Genomic DNA, 27,962 nt, shown 5'->3' on the forward strand with positions numbered 1-27,962 from the left:
GCCCTCCCTCCTGCCCCACCCCTAAACCCATACATCAGTCAGTGCCTCTCTCAAAGGGTTCAGGGTTTAGCTACACTTTTCAAAAAATCTCAGTTTTTAATATCAAGTAAACTTGAAGTAGGACTTCAAGTAAAATTCTTAATTTCCTTTCTCAAATTTGGACTCAATAACAAGAAATATGACAATTCTTGCACCTTTTTTGCATTATGATTTGTGCTAATTATTATGGCCACTGTGTTTTCCCTAGCCATTGCTGGCTATAACCGTAATTCATCAAGAAATAAGTTAATGGAGTATGATTCTGTCCTTGTTTAAAAATTATGAGTTTATAGACTACTTAATCATTTTCACAATGTTGTAGAATAATAATAGGCAGATTATTTAAAGGCTTAGGGCCCAACGGTGGTAGTTTTCTGGACCCAGATATCAAAACCCTGTCATCACCAAACCAACGACAAAAAATATTTTTTATAGATTTAAAAATGCTTCTTCTAAAGCATTAAAGAACCTTCACAGCACATTCATTATTAACTGAGTGTGGTGCAGGGAGAACTGGGAGTGCTGGGAGAGCAGGGGGAGTTACCGAATCCGTTGAGGTCCTGGTTGCTGGTGGAGAAGGGGTCGTCCTTGTGCAGGGTGCTGACCTTGCCGGTGCTTTTGTCGGCCGTGCCCACAGGTCCCATCTCCCTCTGAGTGCTGCTGCTCGCCGTCTCCTTCTGTTTCTTCGCCAGTTTCCTTAAAAATCCGCCCAAACAGAACCAGTTCACACATCCAGTCTAAACACAATCTAAACACAGTCTAAACACTTTAAACTACTGCTAATGATAAAGCTGCTGATATACATCCAAAAGCATCCGGAGAGCAGCTCTGATAAATGTAGATACAGTATGTTTAGGTTGCTTTTTGTTGATGCAACATACAGTTTATATATACATGAAGGCCTGTCACATTTTTAAAATGATAAAGATTGTAACAGAAATAATAGAAAGCAATTTTTACTGCAATTTTAAGATGATTTTATGTGTCAGAGGTAAGGAACACCATTACACTAAATATTGATCAAATAATTATCAGTGGAGTTATTAAAAATATATTTACACTGCTTTTAAGGATTTTTTGGGGGTTTCAGATCATCTTTTGGATGATTAAACATGCACTGGTTCAAACTGACCTGGGAACAGCATTACTGTTCCTGATAAATGAACATAACAGGAGAGTTAAAGGGTTAAAGGGTTAAAGGGGAAGTTTTCTCTGATTGGTTGAGAGATGAGATGATTTGTGTTTCTATGTTTTCTATGTTTTTTAAAGATTAAACTCCTGTTCAGGTCAAATCAAATCGACTATGCTGTGAGTCGCGGCCTCGTCCGTCTCCATCCAAACACACATCCATCAGCGTGTAGCGGTGCCGGAGGCGAGGGGGGGGATAGATGGAGCTGTGGAGGAACGTATGCTAAAACTACAACATGCTGCAGAAGCTTTGATTAAGTGCAGATCTTAAATGAAGTTTTGAAAAATGAACTCCGGTTTGGTTTGGAATTAAGCTTTGCTATTGGAATCAATCTTGATCAGCCGTGTCGATGTGAGTAAACACACCTCCGCTCGGCTGAGAGATGAATACAGAGCGCGGGATAAAAGCACAGCATGCATTTACCAAAACACAACACACACAAACACAACACACACAAACACAACACACACAAGAAGAAGAAGACTGAAAGTAATAGCTGGGGAAAGATACGATTGTGTATCTGAGGAAACATTGCTGTTCAGAAAACTCTCTGTTGATTCACAGCTCTGTTTAAAAGTCACAGCAAGCATTTTACTATTGTCTTTTCTATAATACGCTTTAGAATTAATTTTATATGATGTATATTCTGCATTTCAAGCATTTCAGAGCAACAAGGGCAACTAATATGCTAAATAAATCAATTTACTTACAGTAAAGTTGCTCTTACAGCCTTCAACACTGAGTCCAGGCATCTATACCAATACTATATATATATATATATATATATATATATATATATATATATATATATATATATATATATATATATATATATATATATATATATAAAATCAAATTAGTCAGGTGGTAATTAGAGTTGGTGACTACACACTGATAGTGAGTAAAGGGGAGGGGTGACACACCCAGTATGCAAATAGGTACACAACTCAGTAGATAACTCAGTCAGTAAAACCAAACGGAATCTAAATCATATAAACTAGAAGTAGGCTTTGGACTGTATAGTAGTGTATACCGGTGTGTACAGGTGTATACAGGTGTAGGTGATGCAAAACCCTTTTTTTCTGTAGTATCTGTGTATTATAGTTATTTAAACAGAGGGAAGCACCAATTTAAGATTTGTATTCATTATATATTGACAGTTGCAGATCTTTAAAAAATATATATATTTTTGTATAATGCTTAAATAGATTAAATAGATTAAATAGATTTAGGCGTGTAATTTCCAAAAAAAAAATGTACAAAAATGCTGATATGTCAGCTTAAGTGATCCCAAATTGCTTTAGTATTTTATTAATGTTAATTAATCAAATTCGAATTTAAGATGTTAGTAGTGGATTTTAGTGCAGTAAAACATTCAAATTTGATATTTACACCAATCAGCCATAGCATTAAAACCACTGCTCGGTGAAGTAAATAAATGATATGATTCAAATGGTATCTGGATATATTATGTAACAAGTGAACAGTGAGTTTGTTTAAAGTTGATGTTCTAAAGCAGGAAAATGGTTAAGTGTAGGGAATCTGAGACACTTTGAAAGATCAAACTGTGATGGAAAGACTATCCGAGACTATCTGAGATAATTTGAGAAGAAGGTCATTGAATAATATGTAAACATCTGATTTTATCTGCAATAAACTACATCACACCAAAAACTCTGAGTCTGAGTAGGTTCACCTAATACACCGAATTATGCAGAGAATTAAAAAATAAGTTACATTTCTCTTCAAATAAATCATGTAAAATCTGCTCATAGCTCTTCATTATTCGTCCCTCACAGAGAGCTCACTGTAGGACAGAGCAGTCTTAATCTGAACCACTAACTTTATAAAAAAAGTTCTAAATCGATTCTCCCAGAGTCTAATAAAGATAACACCCTCTCTCTCTAATACAGATACGGCATTAAATCTCAGTCAAAACGGCTCTTTATTAAATATGAGGTTATTCTGCACCGGGTCAGAGCAACCATTTACACCACACGCTCTACATCCCTCCACTGCTCTATCTGTACACCTCACTCTACTGCTCTATCACTCTATTTCTACACCTCACTCTACCACTCACTTTATTTCTATACCTTACTCTAATGCTCTCCATCTCCATACCATCGCTTTACCGCTCTATCTCTATACTTCACTCTACTGCTCTACCACTCTATTTCTATACCTTACTTTACCACTCTATCTCTCTACCACTCTACCTCTCACTCTCTCTACTGCTCTACCTCGCTACTCTTTTATCTCTATGTTGGTCTATTTCTCGATCTCTCTTGTGGTCTACCTCTCTAACGCTCTATCTCTATAACTCACTCTACCACTTTATCCCTCTACTTTGCTTTACCTCTTGACCACTCTATTTCTCCACTTCGCTACTACTCTACCTCTCTACTGCTCTACCGAGTTACCTCTACATTGCTTTATATTTATACTGCTCTATTTCTCTACCACCTCTCAATGTATCTATTGATCTATCTCTATATCACTCTAACACTACATATATATTTAAAACTATATCTCTCAATCTCTCTACTGTTCTACCACTCAACTGCTCTATTTCTCTACTGCTCTACCACCCTATCTCTTTATATTTCCACTGTTAACATGTAAAAACATATTCATTACTATAAAAAATATTTATCCACCACACACACAGACACACACAGAGTTCTTCATGGAGAAAGAATAAAAGTCAACACATGGACACTAAAAAATAAAAAAAGTGTTTAAGTAATGTCTTAAATAGTCTTAATGTCTTAATAGACAGTGCACCACTTCTCTACACTGCTCTATCTTAGAACATCTGCTAAATTTAATAAATCAAAATGTAAATAACACATTTTTAGTAAATTATAGATCTATTCTTGCTGAGTGTGAACCAGTGCTGTTAAAACAAGTTGTGTAAAGATCAGAACTCCAGACTGTGAGTATCTGTGATGACGCTGAGTTCTGACTTTTATCCGTGTTTGAAGAGAAAAAAGAAACTCTGCTCTTAAATCCTGTAACACACGACGGCAAACATCCCAGAGCTGCACTCAGACCCACACTGAGCCGAGCGACCCCCCCGAGGCAGGAGGCAGAGCTGAGGCCGAATGGAAGAGGTCTGAGGAAACTCCAGAGCTGAAAGGGATTTGAGACAGTAGAGTCGAGCTGTTTCCTGGAGAATCCGTAACCGGAGGCAAGTTTCTCTCAGGAGGAGAGCCGGATTAGCATGAGCTCACAGTGAGTTTAAAAGCTAACGGGCTGAGAGATCACTGAGGTGTTTTAGAGTTTATGGACGAGGCTGTGAGTGATAAAACAATATGGAGATGCATGAAGATGCTCTGACTGTCCGGTTACTTCTACTCAATGTGCTACATCAAACTATTGACTTCACGGTGTTAGATATACAGAACTGCTAAAAAAGATTAAAAAAGGGCTAAAAGTGTCTTCTTAACATAATAAACTGTTCAAAGTCTTTGAAAATGTATATAAAAATGGTGATGTACCATATTGCACCGTATTTTTTGATTTTATTTATTTTATTATTTATTTTAGTTCAGACAATTCATTTTCATATGTACAGAATAAAAACTAAATATTAAGTCTCAACAAACTTAAAATATAAAAACTATTGAATGCTCATACAAACCTGAATTCAAATTCAATCTGTACTGAAAACAGAGCTTGCCTGGATAGGATCGTACTTTAGTAAATTAGTAAACAGTGAGGTTAACCCTTTGTATCACCTTAAAAATGATTTTAAAGCTATTTACAGAATATCTTATACAGTCAAAAGTCAAATAAAAAGAAAAATAGAACAAAAATTAAAAGTTGTATTTGACGTTTCTAAAATTTGGCGGTGTACTATGATTTTGATTCACCCTGTACATCATATGAACAATATACTTAATCTTTTATTGTGTTTATTTGATTGATCTTTAGAGAAAATAAACATTTACTACCCTAAAAACTTTATAAGCTTTATAAACGTTCTAAGACTTTAGTACAGTGAACTGTACTGTTATACAGATTAAAAATATTAATATGGTTAATTGGGTTAATGAGTTTTTTTGTCTGCTAAAAGCACTAAAAAAACTATACTAAAAGTGTATATTGACATTCCTAAAGTTCTGATTAAAAGCTAGAGCAGGATGTGAGTTTAACAGACGGGTGGTAAATCATAAGTGGGTAAACATTTATCACTGGGATTTCAGGAAAGCACAGAAGTCAACAAAAGGGGGAACAATCACTGATAAAGCTGGAGTTTTAGTGGCGTGCTACTTACAGGTAGTAAGAGTAGGAATACGCATTTCTTCTGAAGCATCAAGACAAAGCAGTGGGACAAAAAAATGGAAACAGCCCCCAAAAAAAGAACAAACGCATTGATTAGTGATCGGCAAAAATCAAACAAAGACAGCTGAGAGGGAGAATGGAGAAGACCTGTGGGCTGAGAGCTGCTGGGCTGTGATAGGCTGGAGAACTGGGGGCTGGAGTCCTGCTGAGTTCACTGATTTACCTTCTGTAATGAACTTACTACACCTGGGAATTAATTAGTTAATTAACTAATTAACTAATTAACTAACAGATGGGTAAAATTAGGTGTGTTTGAGCTGGAAAATCCCAAAACTCTACAGAAATCCAGCCCTCCAGGACTGGAGTTGCCCACCGCTGGTGTTTTCTATTTGTTGAGACTACACTCTTAAAAATAAAGGTGCTAAAATAGGTTTTGAAAAATTTACTATAAAGGTTACTCAACAATTTTTTTTTTATTTTTCTATGGCAGGGGTGTCCAATACATAAAAATGGAGGTACAGTATAAATGGTGATATTGTACCATGCTGCAATTTAAACAACAAAACGTTGCGAAACTCAAACATTTAAGGTAATTTACTGCACTACATTGTTTACGTTTTGAGGGCAATTCAAATTTAACTAAAAGTTTTAAGTTCTGTTTAATTTTAGTTCAGATAATTAATTTTTAAATGTATAAACACTATAAATATTAAATCTTGGCAAACTAAAAAAAAAATGTTTTTAGTTAGACCAACTATATTAGTTTAGGTGATAAATTTGCTCTAGTAAACTTATATTTTATATGTTTATACATTTTTTTTTGGTCAGCTGACTTACACATAACATTAATGAGAACAATTAAAAGTTTTGTTTTTTACAGTGTTGTGTTACTGAAGTAATATATAAGTTAAAATGAAGAATGATTCATTTCTCTGACTGGACTGCAAATGAATTTATTTTTTCATATTTTGGATACAATATTTTAAATATTTTATAAATAATACTTTTTTTGGAAAGCCAGACTAACCCTTAGGGTATTTTATATATTGATAAAAAAATGGACACCCCTGTTCTATGGAATCCCTCAAAGAACCTGTTGTAGCACCTTGATTTTTAGAGGGTAATCTCTGATTCTAGACTGTGACTAAACTCTATCCAGGTCTAGTCTTGAGTCAAACATAGAACCAATCCTAAGACTTTGTTTTAAAGAACATCCTAAACGTTTCTGAATGAGCTCCAATGAAGCCCAGATAGCATTATGCAAATTGGGTAATTGAAACTGATGCAATCGATGTTTTTTATGGGAAGTTTTTCCTGCATCAATGTTGGGAAAATTAGCCCGTTAGTGGTTTATGCCGGCCATTACTACGTCTAAGCCTGAGAGCTAATCACTAAATCAGTGAGTTTTTAGTACAGAGCTGCGCTGCTAAAAGGCTCATATCTACCTTATCCAATCAGAGCCGTGCATTTTAAACATTACCTGCAGACAGTTAATCAAACATTAGACGTGAAACAGCACAACTGGCTCTCGTTCAAATGACAGAAAGGCCTAAAAGTGATGAAGAGCAGGAGGAAGAGGATGGAAATGGAATGTGTGAGTGTGTGTATGTGTGTGTGTGTGTATGAGTGTGTGTGTGCTAGGTGTTTGTTTGTGTGATAACGGATGGGATGCTAATTAAACGCTAGGCTTTTTAGCTGCACATTCAGATGAAGGTCGAGAGAAGGACATGAGAGACACACAGAAGAAGAGGTAGAGCAGGTAGACAGAGGAGTTTAGAAAGTGAAGCAGGAGATGGATAAGCAGTTTTTAACCTGTTTTTAACCAGTTTTTAAACAAAAGTCCCTCATTTTTAAGCCTGAGCAACACTGAGCTGCAATAGTGAACTTTACTCTTCTTCAACACGCCCACGACGAGCTCAACGCAAACACCTCCAGAAGATCACGATCATAAAGACCTGATAGCCTTTTATAGCCATTCTCTGCATCATGCAGCTTTAGACAGGGTGTGTCAGTGTGTCTTCGCTATCATAACGATGGGAAAAGTACACCTTGCACTTGCATCGTAATAGTAATAAAGAACTGCTTTAATGTCATTATTTCCATAAATGAATAATATTTTTTGAATATTATAATGATCAGTGCTTTTATGTTTAGATCATTTAAATGAGTAAATAATGTTTACTTCCAGTTCAAAAAAAAAAATTATGTTAATTTTGTGATTTGACTTAATCTGTGCCTTTTTTTTAATTTAATAGTACCTCTGTGAGTGTGAGTACTGGTGAAGTACTGGAAAATAAACTATTACTGCATGTTAGAGCTCTGATTATATTGATACATTGATAAACCATGGGCGCACTGTACCACTGCATCCCTATAACACACATATAATACATATAATAAAGTCTATTACCAAGATCTTAAGAAAATAATTTGTAATGTGAGTGTTAAAAATGACAGAGTTAAATGCATTTTAAAGTCTATAGAATCTTTACTTCAAAGATAGAAAGTCTCTGTGCCGTTTTAAAAGGCTTTTCACACCCAAAACTCCTTTACAAACTTTATTTTGTTTTATTTATTTTGTTTTTATAGAGCCATAAGTGGCTTTTCTATAGTATTGATTGGTAAATACTTGGACTTCCTTGAACTTCCTTTTATTTTTAAGTAACATTATGCTTCAGAGGAATCTGTGGAGTATTCAGCCAGGCTAGATCTGCACGGTTTTTGATAAAATCCGCTTTGAAAATAATTTATTCATCATTATTTAGCAGTTAAGCCCACACAGCCAATCACAGGCTCTCCTCTACAGCATTTATACAAGTACTTTATACTGGATTTAACACGCACTCGCAAACCGACTCCAAATCTGATCAAATAAACAGCCGTTAGCCTGCGCCGAGCGCCGCGGCTAAAGCTATAAAGCGTAATTTGGAAACCGGCCATGCCGGTAGACAGCAGCGTCCGCACCGGACCAGGACATCCGTCTCCCACCGTCTCATCTCAACGGCCCTTTAAACAGCCTGCTGACACTGTTCTTATAATATTAATAAAGCAGAGTGAAGTGGGGAGAGCCGGGGCCGGCCAAGATATTTATAAATATTAATAGAGTATGAAATGTAAGGAGCTGCCAGCCGCTTAACAGCTTCTTAATATATACAGCATTTAGTATCGTCCCTGTCAGAACCAAGCCTCAAATCAGCAACTTTAACACTCATATAAACAGCATTTTACCTTTTAATGGAAGCCAATATAAAAATTAATACATCTTGGAGCATGTCTACACAATTTTTGGCCCCATTTTATAATCTGTGTCTAATAAAATCTAATAACTGTGTAGTTACATGTTTATAATCATGTAATAACAGTGTAACTACCAGTAAAGTACACATTGTTTAATTACAGACTAATTACAGTTGCACAGGTTACATAATTACACCTGTGTATTATACTATGTGTAAGATAGACGTAGCTGAATATTTGTAATGATTTTTAGTATTAAAACAAAAACGGTCACTAATTATGCACAAAATAAGAGCTATTGAGGATATATACATATGTATACACACATGCATATATGCAATTACATAACCTACCTATACAACTGTTTTGAATCTGTAGCAATGTGTCACTACTTCACCAGTAGTTACACTGCTATTACAATAGTTGTTACTGTGTAACTACACAGTTAATAGTGACACTTATTATCACTGTTTTTGCTGTTGTTGTTACAGTTGCGCACACACACACACACACACACACACACACACACACACACACACACAATTTGTGAGGTTATACACACATGCTTGATGGTTACACGTGCAAATTAGTGAAAACTGGATCTGCTCCATACACAAATTCAGTACACTCTATACACTCTATACACTCCATATACTCTCTACAATCTATACACTCCATACACTCCATACACTCTCCATTCACTCTATACACTCTATACCCTCTATACACTCTCTATGCACTCTATACACTCTCTATTCATTCTATACACTCTATACCCTCTAAACACTCTCTATTCACTCTATACACTCTATACACTCTCCATTCACTCTATACACTCTATACACTTTATACACTTTATACACTCCGTAAACTCCATACACTCCAAATACTCACTAAATTATATACACTCCATACACTTTATACACTCCATACACTCTGTGCACTCTATACACTCTATACGCTCTATAGACTCCATACACTCTCTGTACACTCCATGTACTCTATACATTATATACACTCCAAACCCCCATATACTTTATACAATATACACTCCATACACTCCATACACTCTCTGTTCACTCTATACACTCTCTATTCATTCTATACACTCTATACCCTCTAAACACTCTCTATTCACTCTATACACTCTATACACTCTCTATGCACTCTATACACTTCATACCCTCTATAAACTCTATTCACTTCATACATTCTATACACTCCATACATATATACACTCTATACACTACATTAACCCCATACTGTCCATACACTTTATATACTCTATACACGCCATACACTTCATACACTCTGAGTACACTCTGTACACTCCATACACTCCATAAACTCTATACAATCAATACATCTATACACTCCGTACAAACCATACCATCCGTACACAGAGTGTGTCACACAGTCTCGTGAACACACCCTCACATGCTCCATTAGAAGTGAAGAGTTAAAAGATAAAAGGCTGCACACTTTCACACAGTGCAAGGTCACACTCGTTTAGTCGTCTCACACCGTTCTCAGAACATCTCACCCTCCATCCATTACCAACCATCTATTATTAATCTGCTGGAGCTCTGAGCCTGTCCTGCTCTGCTGGTCCACAAGGGCGAAAGGAATAATGTGCGCACCTGATGCAACGGAGCAATTGCCGCTCCCTTATGGATAGCATGGGGCTGCGGTGCATTGCTGCAGAGTGCGTATATTTGTGTGTGTGTGTGTGTGTGTGTAAGTGCGCTGTGGATATATATGTGTGTGTGGATATATGTGTGTGTGTGTGTGTGTACTGTATATGTGTGTGTGTGTGTATATAGTATGTGTGTGTGTGTGTTGTGTTTAATGGCCTGGGACTTGAATGGAAACCAAATGGACACTTAGCCCAGGCCGGACCCCTCCTCTCGCAGCGCAGTAATGCTGATCGAGGGAGGAATAATGCAGGAATAATGCAGCGGCTCGCGCATATCAACGCCCTCTAATGATCCGAGCTGTTCCTACTCAACGTTCCTCCAATAATGAAGGTTTTATAGCTCAGGTAAACCAGGCAGCTCCTCTCCTCTCTGCTCCGAAACACTCTGTTATTTTAAGGTTCCTAATATCTGCTCTCTCTGTCTGTCTCTCTCTCTGTATCTCTCTCTCTCTCTCTCTGTATCTCTCTCTCTCTCTCTCTCTCTCTCTCTCCTCTATTGACTCAGACTGAAGTACACTGGAGATAATAGAGAGGGATTTGGGCAGCCCTCCTTAAATAAAAGGCGGCGGAGAGGTGTCAGGGGTGCAGTTTGTTGATATAATGTGTGTAGGTGAGGATATATTGAGAAGCCGCTATTGACTCTGGAGTTGGGCGGATATTAAAAGTGCTTTGTTCAGGCGTGATGGCGCGAGAGTCAGCGCGAGAGTCGGCGCGAGAGCGGGGCTCCGTATTAAATGAGAAAGGTCGTAATTAAAAACGGAGAATGCAAAATCGGGAGGAGTTTACGGAGCCGGGATCTGATGGTGAGCAGCTGATACATCAGTATATAAACGGATTGCTGTGGTTTATTGACCTGCCTGTTTACTAACATTGCATTAATAATTTAAAATAAAATCTCACTTGATTGAATCTCAATATGTTGGCTAATTGACTGATATCTGATTTTGTGTCTGTGAACCTGGACACCTAGACACTTCTATAAAACCCACATTTCATCTAAAAAACCTAATTTCATCTGAATCACCAAACAAGAGTAAAGTTAAGCTGCTGTAAAAAATAAAATCAATGCTTAGCACTGCAGACTTTACTGTTTTTAAAATAATCAATCAAAAAATGTATCTGAAATATCTAAAACAGCATAGAGAAATCTGTACTAAAATGAGTTGGATCTGATCATCCGGTGCAAATGTACAGATCTCAGACCATCAGTAGGAAAGTATGAAGCTGTTTTTTAGCTGAAAATGTCTTTACAGTATGTCTAATCACTTTCAAATCTTTGAGACAAATACATTTAAGGGCCCTATTTTGGCTTTATGTGTAGACGAGTCATTAACTGTGCTTGATTTATGGGCATGCCAGTGTGTCTTTGCTATCGTAAAGTACACCTAGCACAGTTTGAAACACTCAAAGCTCAAAAGTCATGTTTTTCTAATTAATCATGGGTGTGGTTAATTTTGGCTCTGTGTTTGGCGGATTGCTATTTTAACGATGCAGCTATTTGGAGCCATTGGAAGGAAAATATAGCCTAGCACTATGCTTAACCTCTGTATGGGAAAAGGCTAAATAATGCGATTTGAAAATATACTGTTTAAATGCATGCATGATAAAAAAAACAAATAACCAGAATTAACCATGTTCCAACAAGTGGAGTCCTGTGACAAAAAAAAAAAAAAAAAAAGTACAGCAATATAATGCATGGAAACAAACTTTTTGTAAACAAAAACCAAAAAAAGTTTTTTTTTTTTACATTTAAAACCAATATAGTGAATCTTTTATTCACAATTGTACTTCTGTAATTGTATTATATCTAGCATTTTAGCACTTGTGGTAAGTATGGATATAATATTAGGAATTACATTTTTATTATATATTTATATGTAGATTGTGACTAGAGCATTAGATGGGGAGACAGTAATGCTTTTAGCTTATATATATATATATATATATATATATATATATATATATATATATATATATATATATATATATATATATTAATGTAAAGTATTTTTTTCATCTGCTGCTTATTTTTACTGTAAAAACTCAGCAAATCGGGACTCTGCAGTATCTTCCTGAATTGATTTGTGAATTTTATAAATGATTAAACTCCTAATAATGATTTCTTTCTGCGTGATCTCCCTCCACCGGCCTTATCTCTTCAATAATGCATGACTCTGGGACTGTTTGGATTTTATAATATTATAGACACAACACAGAAAAACAGAGCAGACCAGCTTTATGCTAAATTCTCCACACACACACACACACACACACACACACTTACGTAAACACACACACTTCTACACAAATACACACACACATATACACACAGAAACACACACACAGCTCTTGTGTAGGTGGTCTGGGTGTGGGAGTATCTCTCTTTTTGCTTCCTGTATAAAATCAGAAGCTAGTCGGAGCTCAGCGGGGCACTCGAGGACGGGTCGTGACATTTTTACAGGGGAATAATCACTGTCTGGCCTGGTTTGTGGAGTAAAGTGGTGTTTGAAATCCTTCACGAGGGAAACGAGTGTGTGAAGAGCTCTTCTCGCGGTCGCTCTGGTATCACGGGATTTACTGCGCTAATGCTGCTTCTGTAAAGGTGATCTACCGGCCGCGAGACCCTCGCTCTACAAATTACACTCCTACTCTCATAAACACACCCTGCAGATCACTCCACCTCACAGATAGTAATGAGCGTCAACGAGAAAAATAAAAATAAATCATCAATTAAAACAAAACACTGAAAGAAATGTGTGGAATACTGACACTAAGGTATTATTAGATGCTCATATCCTGGAAGTCAGTATAAATCATAATAATCATAATATTTTCCATCCCCAGTAAGTAGTTAAGATCTACACAAATAAAAATATCAGATATAATACATTACACTCTTTAGAAATGATTTAATACTCATGGACCTTTTAAATCTGTGTTGGAGACGTAAAAAAAGAAAAGAAGGAAACAGCCACAATGGTCTCTTAATGATTTTAGGTGACACCTCTGTATATAAACTTAGTTATTTAAATTAATAGCATTAATAACCAATATTTTTATTTTCACGAAAATAACCACAGCTGCCTTTAACTTTAACTGTATGGAAAAAAAATAGAGTTTGCCTGCTCTGCACTTCTGTTTCTCACATTAAAGACTCCAACTCCCAGCATGCATTCACACTGGACCTTCCAGACTCTGCTGATCATGTGACGCGTTGACGTTCATGCTCTCCCAGCTTCTGATTGCTCACACCTGTTCTGTGTTACAATACATATATACACCCCTCTTGTTCAGTAGCTTCTCGCAGAATATTGAATCTAGTTCACTAGCTCTTTTACTAAGAGTTTATTTTGTTTGTTTCCTAATTTTAAAGTAGTATTTAGACTATTATTTTTGCCTTGCCCTTTACCTATGTGAATTCACCATAAATGAAAAACCCTTTTGTTTATCACTGTGTGTGATGCTATCCAAGCCCATTACACTTAACTCATATAACTTAAACCATTTGGTCAATAAACTTTATGTAAAGTATTCGCGTGTGTCTACTTCACGTCTGGCCTGCATGATAGTATTAGTGTCCTTTAATTCTTTTAACCCAAAATTAAATAAATTATACTATAAAATGTGGAACAATGATCTAAATCTGATAAAACATTAAATAGCAAAAAAAAAAAAAAAAACAATGAAATAATTCAAACACACTCACATCAAGCAAAAGTGAGAAACCACCATCATTTTACTGATTCTTGAGAATCTGGACAAAACATTTTCAACATAGAGAAAATGCTGATTCTGTTGAATATTTATAACATTAAGACTATAATCAGGAGTTCCTTTGTAAACATGTCTGTTTCTTTTAAAGATTTATTTTTATTTTTTAGCAATTTAATAAATATATGGAAGCCTACTGACCATAAAACCAGCTGTCCTCAGATATATCATTTCATATCTTAACCATTTCATTTCCTAATCATTTCATCTTAATAAAAAAACAAAGTAATAATTAAGTATTATGTATTATATCTACACTCCTATTATTTTCTATGGTTCATTACCACCATCAGATATTTTATAAAAGGCAATAAAATCAGTAAACTTCATTCACGCTAAGTTAATTCACGCTACCCTAAGTTTAATGTTTTCTCTTAATATTTTAATACTGTAACAACCATAACGCATAACCACCATTAATTTTATATAACAAATATCAGCTTTGCTTTAAAGAAGATATCTGAAGTAGATAGTAAACCGAGGAGAAACAAGGTGGATAAACAACTGGAAAATCACTTATTTTACTAAGTAAATATGAGGAAGTTGCACCTGTAATTTTCTAAACTGCCAAGACCTTAAAGTTTTCTAAATTAAAACCAGTTTCATCCAAATTCTCAAGAATCAGTGATTTATATACTGTATAAATATATATGTACATCTCAGACGTGCTCACCAACTGATACAGACTCATGCATGTGTTAAAATGTGAATGAGAAATAAAAATATACAAAACTAAATACGACACGAATGAGGATCAACAAAAATCGGTTTAATGTGGTAAAAACGGGCTGAGGATGCGTAGCTAGAAATAAACATACAATACCCCACACTCAGAGTTCTCCAGGTGTGGATTTCTCTAGCGGACGCAGCCCAGAGGAGGAGGAATAAAAGACAAAATATAATGAGACTAGAGCTTTAGAGGAACACACTCATAAACTCACTCAAACACACACACACACACACACACACACAAGTACACACACACACCACGCTCATCAGTTCAGCAGGTAGCATCTCAGTAGTGTTCAGTGTGATTAAAGCGTGTGATTACAGGTGAACAGTAACAGGTGACCCTGCGTGAGATCTTCACCTTCAGCTGGAATGGAGAAGCTGAGTGAGTGAGTGTTGGGATGGAAATGAGTTTAGAGTAATCTGAAATTAAATACTTTAAGTAAAATACTTAAGTAATTTAAGTATCTATCTGTCTGCTGTTTGGCGCAGTGTGGAACTGAACAGTACTCCGAGTTCTCGAGTGTCGGTTCACATCAGTGTGAACACTCCCAACCCCAGTGACGTACATCCAGTAAAAAACATTTATAAAAATTATTTATACAGCTTAATCACTCAAAACGGCACAAACATGATACATATATTGTTTCTAAAAGAAGCTCTGAGCTCACGCTGAACTGAAGTGTTTATGAGAAATCTGTTGTGAAATAAACCTAAAGAAGAGATTTACCTTCATATTTCCACAGTACATGCATATTCTTTCATTATAATGCGTCATTGATTATGCTGATTCGTCAAAAAATAAAAATATATATAAAAACTACAAAGAAGCTTTTTTTTTCAGCCAAAAGCATTTACTTCTAGTGCTTCTAAAATATTTATATGAGGAAAGAAATCAAATAATATTTGATTATATAATATCCAGTGTACTAAATGTCCAGTGTTCATTAGGTAGGAATATTGGCCTTATCAAGGTCTTATCAATCTGCATCCTAGAGGTGGAAATATCAATAAAAATAAATCCGCCTGCTGCTGCTCATGTATTCTGTCACAGTAATAAACCATATAATGAACGATCATCAAAATCCTTATTCTTTCCACTAGTATACACTCTAATCTAACTATTATTGAAAAGAAAACTCTTGTCTGAATTGATTTAAAGTCTGTTCATTCAAAAATAAGTAAAAAAAAAAATTGGAAGCATTTACATCTCAAACTATGACATTTTTGAGCAGCTCAATGTATTTTGGTATAAAGAAATCTTGTACATAACTGTATTATAACTAGTGAAAGGGAAACTGACAAAAACTGAGAAAAAACACACCAATATTTGCTAGGGTTCAAAGGTTAAAAATAACGACTTCATGTTTTTAAACTTTGTTTGGCTTTGGGCAATATGGACAGCAGAATTTCTGTAAGTCCCACATGTATTTTAAGTATTAAAAATATACCATAACATGTGTATCATCACACCTCTTACAAGAATGTTTACAGTGCAGATCTAGAGAACAGAACTTGTTAATATAATAAAATGAGAATGTGCTCTAATATAAAAACAGTCAGCTCTCCATTTTCCATCAGCTTCTTTCTTTTGTGACCAAAAGCTGCCGTGGTCAAACTTACAGAATCTCATTCTGTAAAAGAGCTGAAGTTTCAGCAAAATATTTTCATTGTTAATAATTCAGTTAACGTCATCCTGGAGTCACTAAAAGGTGCTTCTGCTGTTCTGCTGTTCTGCTGCTGCCTGGGGCGGCAGCTTTTTATTAGCAAAAAGAAGAAGAAACATCAATTTGCCATTAAGGACAGCCTGTGCGTTCCATCCATGCTTGTATTATTAACTTTCAGAAAACGAGGCCTATCTGTAGAGCCTTCATAAAACATATGTTTCACCGTCTCTGAAAGATTAAATGCGCAGTTTACTGCGTCCAGACCAGTTTTTACTTCTCCTAAATTATTCAGGGTGGTTGAGAGTCGCGAAAAACTCCACAATTTGCGAAGCATCAATGCCCAGCTTAACCGTCTGTGTTGCCGGATGAAATATAGATGATCCAAAGAAGCCGGATGTTCAGGGATCTTGTAGACTTAAGCTGTTTTGGCTCCTCATTCACCGTCTGCGTCGCTCGAGCTGCTCAGACAGACTTCGGGTGGTGAGAGACTATCGACTATCGACAATCAACAATCAACAATCGCTTCTGCAAGACCAGAGTTCAAAATCTGGAGTTAAACAAATATCTGTGAAAGTGTTAAATAGTTGAGTTGAGTTGAGGGGAACTCTTTGGCAGTGTAGAGTTTATTTCAGAGTTTATTCCAAGGTCCCAGCTTACCATCAGTGTGTAGTCTTACCCACCAGGGCTCCCTTCCATTTTTATATTTTATTATATTTTATATGATGGTTGTTTGCCCAACCGACGTGTTGTTGGCTATAAGAGCAAGTTACCATATTCTGCACTGTAAAGTTTGACTACTAGTGTAACTCTAGAGGAACTCCAGAGAAACTCCAGAGGAACTCTAGACAAACTCCAGAAGAACTCCAGAGGAACTCCAGAGGAACTCTATAGGAACTCCAGAGGAACTCTAGACAAACTCCAGAAGAACTCCAGAGGAACTCCAGAGAAACTCTATAGGAACTCCAGAGGAACTCTATAGGAACTCCAGAGGAACTCCAGAGGAACGCCAGAGGAACTCCAGAGGAACGCCAGAGGAACTCCAGAGAAACTCCAGAGGAACTGCAGAGGAACTCTATAGGAACTCCAGAGGAACGCCAGAGGAACTCCAGAGGAACTCTAGAGAAACTCCAGAGGAACTCCAGAGGAACGCCAGAGGAACTCCAGAGAAACTCCAGTGGAACTCCAGAGGAACTCTATAGGAACTCCAGAGGAACTCTAGAGAAACTCCAGAGAAACTCTATAGAAACTCCAAAGGAACTCCAGAAGAACTCTAGAGAAACTCCAGAAGAACTCCAGAAGAACTCTAGAGAAACTCCAGAGGAACTCCAGAGAAACTCCCGAGGAACTCCAGAGGAACTCTATAGGAACTCCAGAAGAACTCTAGAGAAACTCCAGAAGAACTCCAGAAGAACTCTAGAGAAACTCCAGAGGAACTCCAGAGAAACTCCCGAGGAACTCCAGAGGAACTCTATAGGAACTCCAGAAGAACTCTAGAGAAACTCCAGAAGAACTCCAGAAGAACTCCAAAGAAACTGGTTGAGCTAAAGCTTGATATCCTAAATATAGTTAAAAGAGAAAAGAGTTACTTTAACTCTGTTAAAGAGTATATTCGATGGTCAGGCATATGCACTCTCAGGGAGTTTATTCCAAAAACAGAATTTGCTGTGTTAAGAACTCCAGAGTCATTCCTAAATTTTCTTCGGGATAAATAAAGTATCTATCTATCTAGGAACTCCAGAGAAACTCTTGAGGAACTTCAGAGGAACTCTAAAGGAACTCCAGAGGAACTCCAGAGCACTGGTTGAACTAAAGCCTGATATCGAGGCGTGTGTTTAAAGCGTATGACTTGGCTCTTGGTTTACTTTCCCACAAATACTCACTGCTGGCCTCAATTTACATGCGACCCCTGACTCTGCCGCCTCCCACACACTGTCTGCCTCAACACTCACTAAACGCTCTGTTTTTATTAATTACAATATCGGACCTGCAGCGTCCGGATCGGTTCCTCCAGCAGAGGAACGCTGACCCCTGACCCTGAGCTTTATATGCTGAGATCCAGCAGTAAATGTGGCGCTAATGTAAACACAGAGGACAGAAGAAGAGAAGAAGGTGGGATAAAATGAGCCCTGTCTTTCTCTAAATCCACAGCAATTCAATATTATTGATCGCATAGAGAGAGATGTAACCGCCGTGCTGTTCCTGCCTGTGAGTCATATGCATGGACTCTGTTCATCACTCCCCACGTAAGGTCACAACATTTCCATCTCACTCCTTCTGGTCCACATTAAAGTAGAACGCTCTGTTTTCTAACTTCTGAGAAGATGTGCGGCTGTTGCTTATTGGTTCCTAGGAATGCACTAATAATATGGGAGGTGTTCCAAATGTCCAAGTGTGAGAATATTATGGTTTATTTATATATATTTATGTATTATATATATATTATTTTAGAACAAGCCCACTGCAAAAATTAAAAGAGTCTGAAGACTTTCCAAATGCATTGTACAAAAATTGCTAATGAACTGCCCCATAAATCTACTGGACTGATTGACTCTCACTGCTAATAAGCAGCTGGTAGTGCTTTTATTACACAAAGTTCATGTATTGATTTAGGGCTGCTATCATAACGACGGGAAAAGTACACCTTCCTCACCTCTAAATGCACAAAAGTTGTGTACTAATTCTCTTAATTAATCATAAGAAGAAGGAATAATAAGAAGAAAAATAAGAATAAATTATGTGTTTACAGTTTGAACGTCATTGAAAAATAAAACAAGTGAAAACACCCTGCTGCTGCAGTTGATGTTGGTTCAGTAAAACTGAACTGTGGCTTGATATTTGCTTTGTATAATTATAATTACTATGCATCACTAATAATGATGTAATTTGCCAACCCTTTACAATAAGGGTCACAAATAACAGTATTTACTACAGTAATAAACATTACTGTTAAGTGGTTTAATAAAGTAAATGTCTCAACTAAATTAAGTTATTGCTTGTAGAATTGTAAAATATTGTAAATAATAATAACAATGAATTGAGAAATTTGAAAGTTAAAAGATCTTCTAATAATTAATGATGTCTTAACTAGTGATAGTTAGCAAAAGGTTATTAGATGAGACATTATTTTTTAAGTACTGTTAATATATGTGCCCTTATTGTAAAGTGTTATCTGTAATGTATTAATAAATGATAAATGATTTATTGATAAATGAACAGTGCTGAGATCCTCTTCCTGTACTGCTCGGGATTCTGGGAGTATGAGTCAGTATGGTACAGTGGGATGGAAGCACATGTTATGTGGGTGAAATGTTCAGACCAGGAGCTTCTCAAAGTTCTGGAAATAGACTCAAAAATTGTCCTTTCAGCTCAGAATTAGACTCGAAACAAGTGTGTGTGTGTATAGTGTGTGTATAGTGTTTGTAAAGAGTGAAGAACCCATGTGTGAGGAGCACCGGGTTCTCTTTTCTTTTGGTTTTAGTATGAGGGTAAGCATAATGTAGCTGGAATGAGGGGATGGGGTGAGTTGGGGTGAGTTGGGGTGAGTCGGGGTGAGCTGGGGTGAGTTGTGGGGTAATTTAGGGGTGATTTAGGAAGGGATGGTGAGTTGAGGTGGTGAAAGACAGTGAAGCGATGAAGGGAAGCCAGTGTGCATGTTTCACCAGAAGACACAAAAGCTGGATGTGTCAGAAAAACAATGCTAACTGCTAAGCTAGCTGCTAACTGCTAATGGCTAACTGCTAAGGGCTAACCGTTAATGGCTAACCGCTATTGGCTAATCCACCCAAACTCTACCACAATTTAAAAACAAACATATTACACATATATCATGTTTAACAAAGTAAACATCTGTTAACCTACTATTTTATATATTATTCACTTATTATATATTTTCACCACATTCTATCTTTCAGAAACTTCTCAATCCTGGTCCTGAGTTCTTGTACATATTGTATATGTGTACAACTGTAATTAATCCGTATCACTGTGTAATTTACCAGTAGTTACATTGTTATTACATCGATTGTTAATGTGTAACTACACAGTTATTAAATACAATTATTATAAAATGGGATGAATATTTACAGAAAATATAATTTCTATAAATACTACAGATTTTTGTTTTTATCATCAACTTTTTTTTATCAACTTTTTTGCTTTAATTGCATAAAATTGCTTAAAAATGCTTGCACTTTTATAATAATATTTTATCAGATAATGAGTTGTTTTATATTTTAATACATATAGAATTAAATTGTTTAATAGATTTATGTGTACTTTGTTTAAGCAACATTATTAATAAACAATATCTGTAACTGTTTTGTTTCTGTTTGTTATAACTGTGCTATTACACATTAACAACCCATTTAAAACTACTGGTGATGTATTCTTCTACAGAAATACAGGTTGGGTAATTTAATTTGTGTTAATTTTACTTTCGTCTCTTACAATAACAAGCATATTAGATTTTATCTATTTTATTGTGTGTTTTATGTTTATCTAATGGCTGTTTTTAGGATGTATGTAACAATACTGATTAGTAAGTAATTAAGTAATTCCTCAGGTTAAGATCAGTATAGTAAAGCATATCAGCTTTATATTTATCAGTATTTTAGTTTATCTGTAGTTACGGGAGCTCAGGACCAGCGTTGAGAAGCTCTTCTCTCCAGTAGAAGCAGGTGAACTCTCTCTGCAGGTAAACGGTACAGGTGAGGCTCTGGTACCTGCGTTTGAAGGTGAGGACCACCCCCAGCAGGATGATGATGAACATGAGGATTCCTGCGATGACTCCGGCCATCTTCACCGTGCTGTCCACCTGCTTCTCCGGCTCCACCGCGTTCGAGTTCTGGGTGGAGGCACCTGAAACAGCCAGCGATACGTCACAGAGAAACCAGAGAGACGTTTAACTGAGACAAGAGCTGCCCAGAATACACACTAAACACACACTATACATACACACTACACACTACACACACACTACACACACACTGAACACGCAGCCGTGCATTCATTACAGATCCTCACATACACACACTTACATATCCACTCTTAGCAAAAAGGGTTCTAGACAGGATAATATAATATAATATAATATAATAATAAGAACCATTGGTCCCACGATGGATTATAATATGTTATAACTGTGCTATTACACATTAACAATCCTTTTATTACTAGCGGTGATGCATTTACTTGCAGAAATGTAATTTATGTAATTTCAATAATTTATGTAAGTTCCTCTCCTGTCTGTCTCTATTTGTTTATTTACCTTTCTTCTCTTGTAGCTCTGCCCCCTAATTACCTGTCCCCAGGTGTTTCCTGTTATCTGTTACTTCCCTGTTTACTTATCCAGTTTTGTGTTTACTTTAGTTTATTTTTGTTATTAAAAGACTTGCATTTGCAGAAAGCATAAATGCAGATGTTTACATGATGTAATACTGAATAAATGTCACTTTTAAGACTGATAAGGCAAAATAACATTTAAACAACCTCTATTAAACATTTCCTAATAGGCATTGGGTAGTGATTTCATTTCTGACATAGAAAAGGTGTTCATGTAAAAGGTTTTGAAAGGTTAGGGCTCTATTCTTCTTCTTCTTCTTCTTCTTCTTCTTCTTCTTCTTTTACAAGCAGTAAAAGCTATTAGATTTCTAAACTATTCTGAAGTCAGAAATAAACATTTTAATCAGAGAAAAAAAGATGTTGATTGATTGGCAAGTGATCAGATCATAATTGAATTATGGTGCATATTTGTGGGGAGTTTACACCTGGCTTTTTACCTATACTAATATAACTCTTAGCAGTGCCTTCATCACCTTTAGTAATATATTAGTATATTGTTTTTTTGTGCAATTGTTAATGTGCATCTAAACACACATATTACTGCATATACTGTACCTAATATACTGTGGGATCAATGTGTTAAGTGTGTATATTAATATAACTTAAAAGTGCTTAAAAAGCTAAATTACTTTTTTAACCTGTATATTTTTAAATAAAGATCCTTTTAGAACCCTTTTTAACAGAGAGAAACAGCAGTTCATTCAGGAACACAGAGATACAGGAGTGCAGACATGACTCTGCTGTTACTGTGGGTCGGGTTATGACTACGGGTGTGTGATAATGTGTATGATGACAACCACCATGCAGAAGTGACACACACACACACACACAAACATACACACAAACACACACGCACACACACTCCGACAGAGACTTCCAGCCACATTAACTCCTGGGACTGCAGTTGATCAGAGAGAGTATCAGTGAGGTAGAAACTACAGAGCCGGATAAAGGTGGAGAAAGTCATGTGTGGCTGTGATTGTGTGTGTGTTAGAGAGTGTGTGTGTTAGAGTTTGTGTGTGTGTGAGTGTGTGTGTGTTAGAGTGTGTGTTAGTGAGTGTGTGTGTGTTAGGTGTGTGTGTGTGTCTGTCATTAGCACATTTGTAATTTGCAGTGTTTCTGCTCCTTGCTGACCCCCTACTGCAGTTACAGTTCTTTTAAGAGCGTAATTGAGGCCACTGACTCCCATTTACCCGTCTGCAGGTCTTTCAGCTTCACTAACAGACGAGGCGTCACTATTAACAAACACTGCAGCCCTGATCACTAACACACCTTCAGCAAGCGTCTCACTCCTCCCAGAGAAAATCACTATTCACTACTAATGAGCTGCTGGTGTTTATTACACCCAACACAGTTTCAATTAATCAGACCAATCACCATAAAACATTGTAGATTAATACTGAAGTCATTCAAACTATAAAGAAAAATATATTAAGTCATAGAACAAATAAAAAGGGGTAAATAAAACAGAATATGTTTTATCTTTTAGATTCTTCAAAGTATCTCCTCTTGTTTAGATGATCAGCTTTGAACATCTCTGCTGGATTTTCTCAGTCAGTTTTATGAGGTAGAGTCTCCTGGAATTCAGGCTTTCAGTTAACAGCTGTGCTGAACTCATCAAGAGTTAATTACTTGAATTTCTTGTCTCTTAATAAAGTGTTTGAGAGCATCAGTTAAAGTAAAGTAGTGAAGAGGTAGAGTTACAGGTATACAGTGAATAGCCATACCTTATTACATATATATATATATATATATATATGAGATCAGGTTTGAGTCATCGATGGTTCTATTTCTACAGTACAGTTTCCTTTCCATACTGCAAAAACAGACATATTTATTTAATAATACACATGATGTTTCAGCCTATGCTTCAAGGTCTTCATCATATATACTGTGATATATGGTATTTCTGAAGAAGGCCTTGAATTATGGGCTGAAATGTCATAACGTCAGGTTATTTAAATTTAAAACATTGGTTAAAGCAACTTTTTTCCTTGCTTTTGACATCCATAATAAAGTCATCTTTTAACACATTTATATGCAAGAAGATTTATATATATATATATATATATATATATATATAGTTTAAAACATTAACTGAAATTAATTCCTGATTTAATGCTACAGTTTCTAGGATCAGTTAGTATCTAAAATCTGCTAAATCTGCTTTTGATGTTTAATCATGTTGATCTTTCAGGTGATAACAGGTGGATCTGTGGCAGAGAGAGAGAGACAGAGAGAGAGACACAGAGAGAGAGAGAGAGAGAGAGGTTAATAAAGATAGAGAGAAAGAGAGAGAAAGAGAGAGAGGAAGATAGAGATAGAAATGGAAAGACAGATAGAGAGAGATAAATAAAGAGATAGAGAGAAAGAGAGAGAGAGAAATGGAAAGACAGATAGAGAGAGAGAAATAAAGAGATAGATAGAGAGAGAGAAATAAAGATATAGATAGAGAGACAGAGAGAAATGGAAAGACAGATAGAGAGAGAGAAATAAAGAGATAGATAGAGAGAGAGAAATAAAGAGATAGATAGAGAGAGAGAAATAAAGAGATAGATAGAGAGAGAGAAATAAAGAGATAGATAGAGAGAGAGAATGAGAGAGAGAGAGAGAGAGAGAGAGAGAGAGAGAGAGAGAGATGTAGATAGGTTATCACCTCCTGTCAGTGCTAGCCCATCTCTCTCTGCCTGAATCTGATTGGGTTCAGCAGTTCATGCTGGTGAGTGTTCACCCCAAGATACTCACACTCTCGCGCACACACACTCTTACACACACACTCTCTCACACAAACACACACACTCGCACACACACTCTCGCGCACACACACTCTTACACACACACTCGCACACACACTCTCGCGCAGCTGAGAGCCCATCTGGTTGTTTTTATATATTTTCTGATATTGAACGCTATCGAACGCTAACCCCACAATCTGACTGATTTAACACGGTTCTGACCAATCATTTAGCTAAGCTCCTACCCCTCCTCCTCCACCACGACCCAATCCCGCCTCACACCGCTTCACCACGGCGTACGGGTCTCACCGACACCACCGAGCTCTTTACACACCTCTTTCTCTCCATCAGCTTCTGCTGCTTCAGACATAATCTAAACCTCCTCTATAAACAACAATAACCTTCTACTGTACAGCTGAACCAGATTATAATCTAATCTTAATCTACTCCTTAATCTATACCTTAATTTACACCTGAATCCAACCATCACCTATACCTTAACCTACACCTGATCGTAATTTTAGCCTAATCTTAACCAGAATTTTTGATCAACCTCTTAAACTTAATCTTAATCTAACCTAAGATTTTAACCAAGCCTTAACTGACACTTAAACTATGCCTAAACCTAATCATGCCTTATTTTAGACCTGTACTGTAACATACATTTAAAACTAATCCTAACCTACATTTTAATCTGTAGCAAAACCTCAGCTATCACACAACATATTGATATATATAAATTACCTGAATTATCTGTTACCGAGGTTTTAATTATTAATAGAAGGATTTTTACTCTCTGATTCTCAACCTTGTCCAAAAAAACATCAAGTTTTCCTAGAATATTTTCACGTCTATTTTTTCATCATTAACCGGCTTTCAAGGAATAAACAAAAAAAATCAACCCTTTGGAAGAAGGCGAGGGATGACGAATCTCTCGAGGAATCATCTCAATAATGTAATACCAATGTAATAATAATAATCAGTAAGAGCCTGAATCACATCTGTATTTATTTATTTATCCCACAAGCAAGATCCTTTTCTTCACAATCTCAGCGAATTCCCCCAAAACCCCTCAGATTCCCTCCGGCCGCCTCCCTCTCTTCACTATCTCCTGTTTCATCCCCGACTCCCCGAGGACCGGGATCGCTGCTAAAAGCAGGATCACAGTGTTTCGTCTGCATCGCTCCCGTAAGACTGAAGTGTTCTTTTATATTAAAAGAGGAGGAAAAAAGTCAGCTCTAATCTCCCTGTGATTAAAAACCACTCACCATACATTTCCTCACACCCACAGGCCTGGCTTGTTTGCCTAAAAAGAACATGTAAATCCATTTTATTTTGGGCCGGGGTAAAATTAAGTATCAAAAAGGAATTATTACTAAAGCCTGTGATATTAAAACATAATCCCTGCTGTATGCGGGTGGGCAGGATCTGGTGCTCTGCCACGGCGGCGGAGATCCGTCCCTCCTCATCCCCACAGAGAACTTCATTTATCTGCAGAGCGAGGGATTATCTACGATGGCATCTCAGAGACCCGGCAGAGTGACACACAGACGAGCGCTATTGTTTATACGCAGACAGGATTAAAGCATTACACTCGAGTGCCTCTAAAAGGATTATAATCTCTGGACCGGGATTAAGATTAGTCATCCTGCAGTCATGTAAACAAGATACGACATTCAGGGTTCAGGGAACTTTCTGGGGGGCAGCATTACTCTGCTGTAGATCCCGGAGTGATGCTTTAATACGCTGAAAACCATTAGTTTAGGATTCAGCATTTTAAGTATTTTGAGGTTCGGATTAAATCCTTAATCTGATTTCTTTCTGTTCTACAATGGGTTTAAACTTGTGTATTTGCATACAATACCATGGGAATATTATATAATTATACTGTCTGTATTACACAGGGGGGAGGGGTGGAAAAAAACAAATGCTTAAGTAAACCAACTGTTAAATGCTTTCAAGATTTAGGACACAAAATACACAAAATTATCTATAAAAATAAAATCTAAAAATATAAGAACTGATATACATGATACAGTACGTCCAAATGAAAATATTCTTATTATCTTCTTATTTTGGGTTATTGGGCTAATAACAACAAACAGAACTCTTGCTCTTCCTTTCCTGGAGCAGTCCAGATGAGAGCCAGTTTCATCAGTATAACGTTTTTGATGGTCTTAGCAGTGGCTGCACTTGAGGATACTCTCAAAGTTCCTAAAACTCTTCTTTTTGGATTTTTCTTTATTTAGTTGAGAAGTTGTTGATTCTTATAATATGAGATATTAGAACATTCCTCAAATATTCACTATTCACTGTATACCTGTAACTCTACCTCTTCACTACTTTACTTTAACTGATGCTCTCAAACACTTTATTAAGAGACAAGAAATTCAAGTAATTAACTCTTGATGAGTTCAGCACAGCTGTTAACTGAAAGCCTGAATTCCAGGTGACTTTACTTCAGTAGAGATGTGCAATGCTACTTCGAAGAATGCAAAATATTAAAGATATTCTGGATTTAAAATGTTACGTTTACTAGTATTTTGTATGATTTTAGTACTACATAGCATTACAAGAAATCTGAGAAAGCAATTGAACATGTCTTTAAGAAACTCATAATAAACAAATAAAATTATAATATAACATATTTTCTTTAAGAACTGCTTTTAAAAATATTTATCTGAATGTCTCGTTGTTAAGTGTAAGATGCTTTGTTAAGTTTTGTAAATCTGATTTTTCTGAAAACTATTGTCTCTGTTTTAAAAGGATCTCCAATTTCTCCCAAAAAAAAAGTCCAATTTCTGTATTTGCATACAGATTCCCTGGAAAATCATAGGATTGTTTTGTTTTCTGCATTTTAGGCAGGGATGGGGAGCGAGAACAGTGTGTTATATCTACATGCCAACTAATTTCAAGCTTCAGGACGGCCTGTATAATGCAAAAGGAGGTTGGAATTGAAAATTGAGGAACAGAAAACAAAAACATCACCTCAGCTCAGTGCTGAACACCCTGTCACACCGAGTTCAGCACAGTTTTTGTAGATTAAATATTACGTCATATTCAGATGACATAATATTTTAGCAAGTATATGAACGTATATCCAAACACCGATGGAAATGTCAAAATATGGGGTTGTCGCTTTGCTCCATTAAACATGGCTGATGGTCCATTATTCGACTAAACGCGACTTTTCAACACCTGGCGTTCTTTTTTACTGCATAGTAATTTGTAATTTCAGTCAGGGCAATTGAACATGTTGTGAGTGGACG

At 36.4% G+C, this 27,962-nt stretch overlaps 1 protein-coding gene across 12 annotated transcripts in view; it reads right to left on the minus strand.

Annotated features, from left to right (window-relative positions):
• The window catches only part of ptprt (protein tyrosine phosphatase receptor type T), a 248,900-nt gene that overhangs the window by 64,797 nt on the left and 156,141 nt on the right, over positions 1–27,962 (minus strand). For 5 of the 12 annotated variants that reach the window (XM_049479917.1, XM_049479919.1, XM_049479913.1 and 2 more), the window contains 3 exons: positions 21,340–21,475; positions 15,046–15,078; positions 584–735 (listed from right to left, as the gene is read on the minus strand). In XM_049479917.1, coding sequence (XP_049335874.1) covers positions 584–735; positions 15,046–15,078; positions 21,340–21,475 — 321 coding nt within the window. Of the gene's footprint in view, positions 1–583; positions 736–5,510; positions 5,541–15,045; positions 15,079–21,339; positions 21,476–27,962 lie in introns of all 12 variants that reach the window. The other 7 variants (XM_049479923.1, XM_049479920.1, XM_049479924.1 and 4 more) reach the window with 4 other exon arrangements.

Source organism: Astyanax mexicanus, chromosome 5 (genome assembly GCF_023375975.1).
Source record: "Astyanax mexicanus isolate ESR-SI-001 chromosome 5, AstMex3_surface, whole genome shotgun sequence".
Taxonomy (NCBI): domain Eukaryota; kingdom Metazoa; phylum Chordata; class Actinopteri; order Characiformes; family Acestrorhamphidae; genus Astyanax; species Astyanax mexicanus.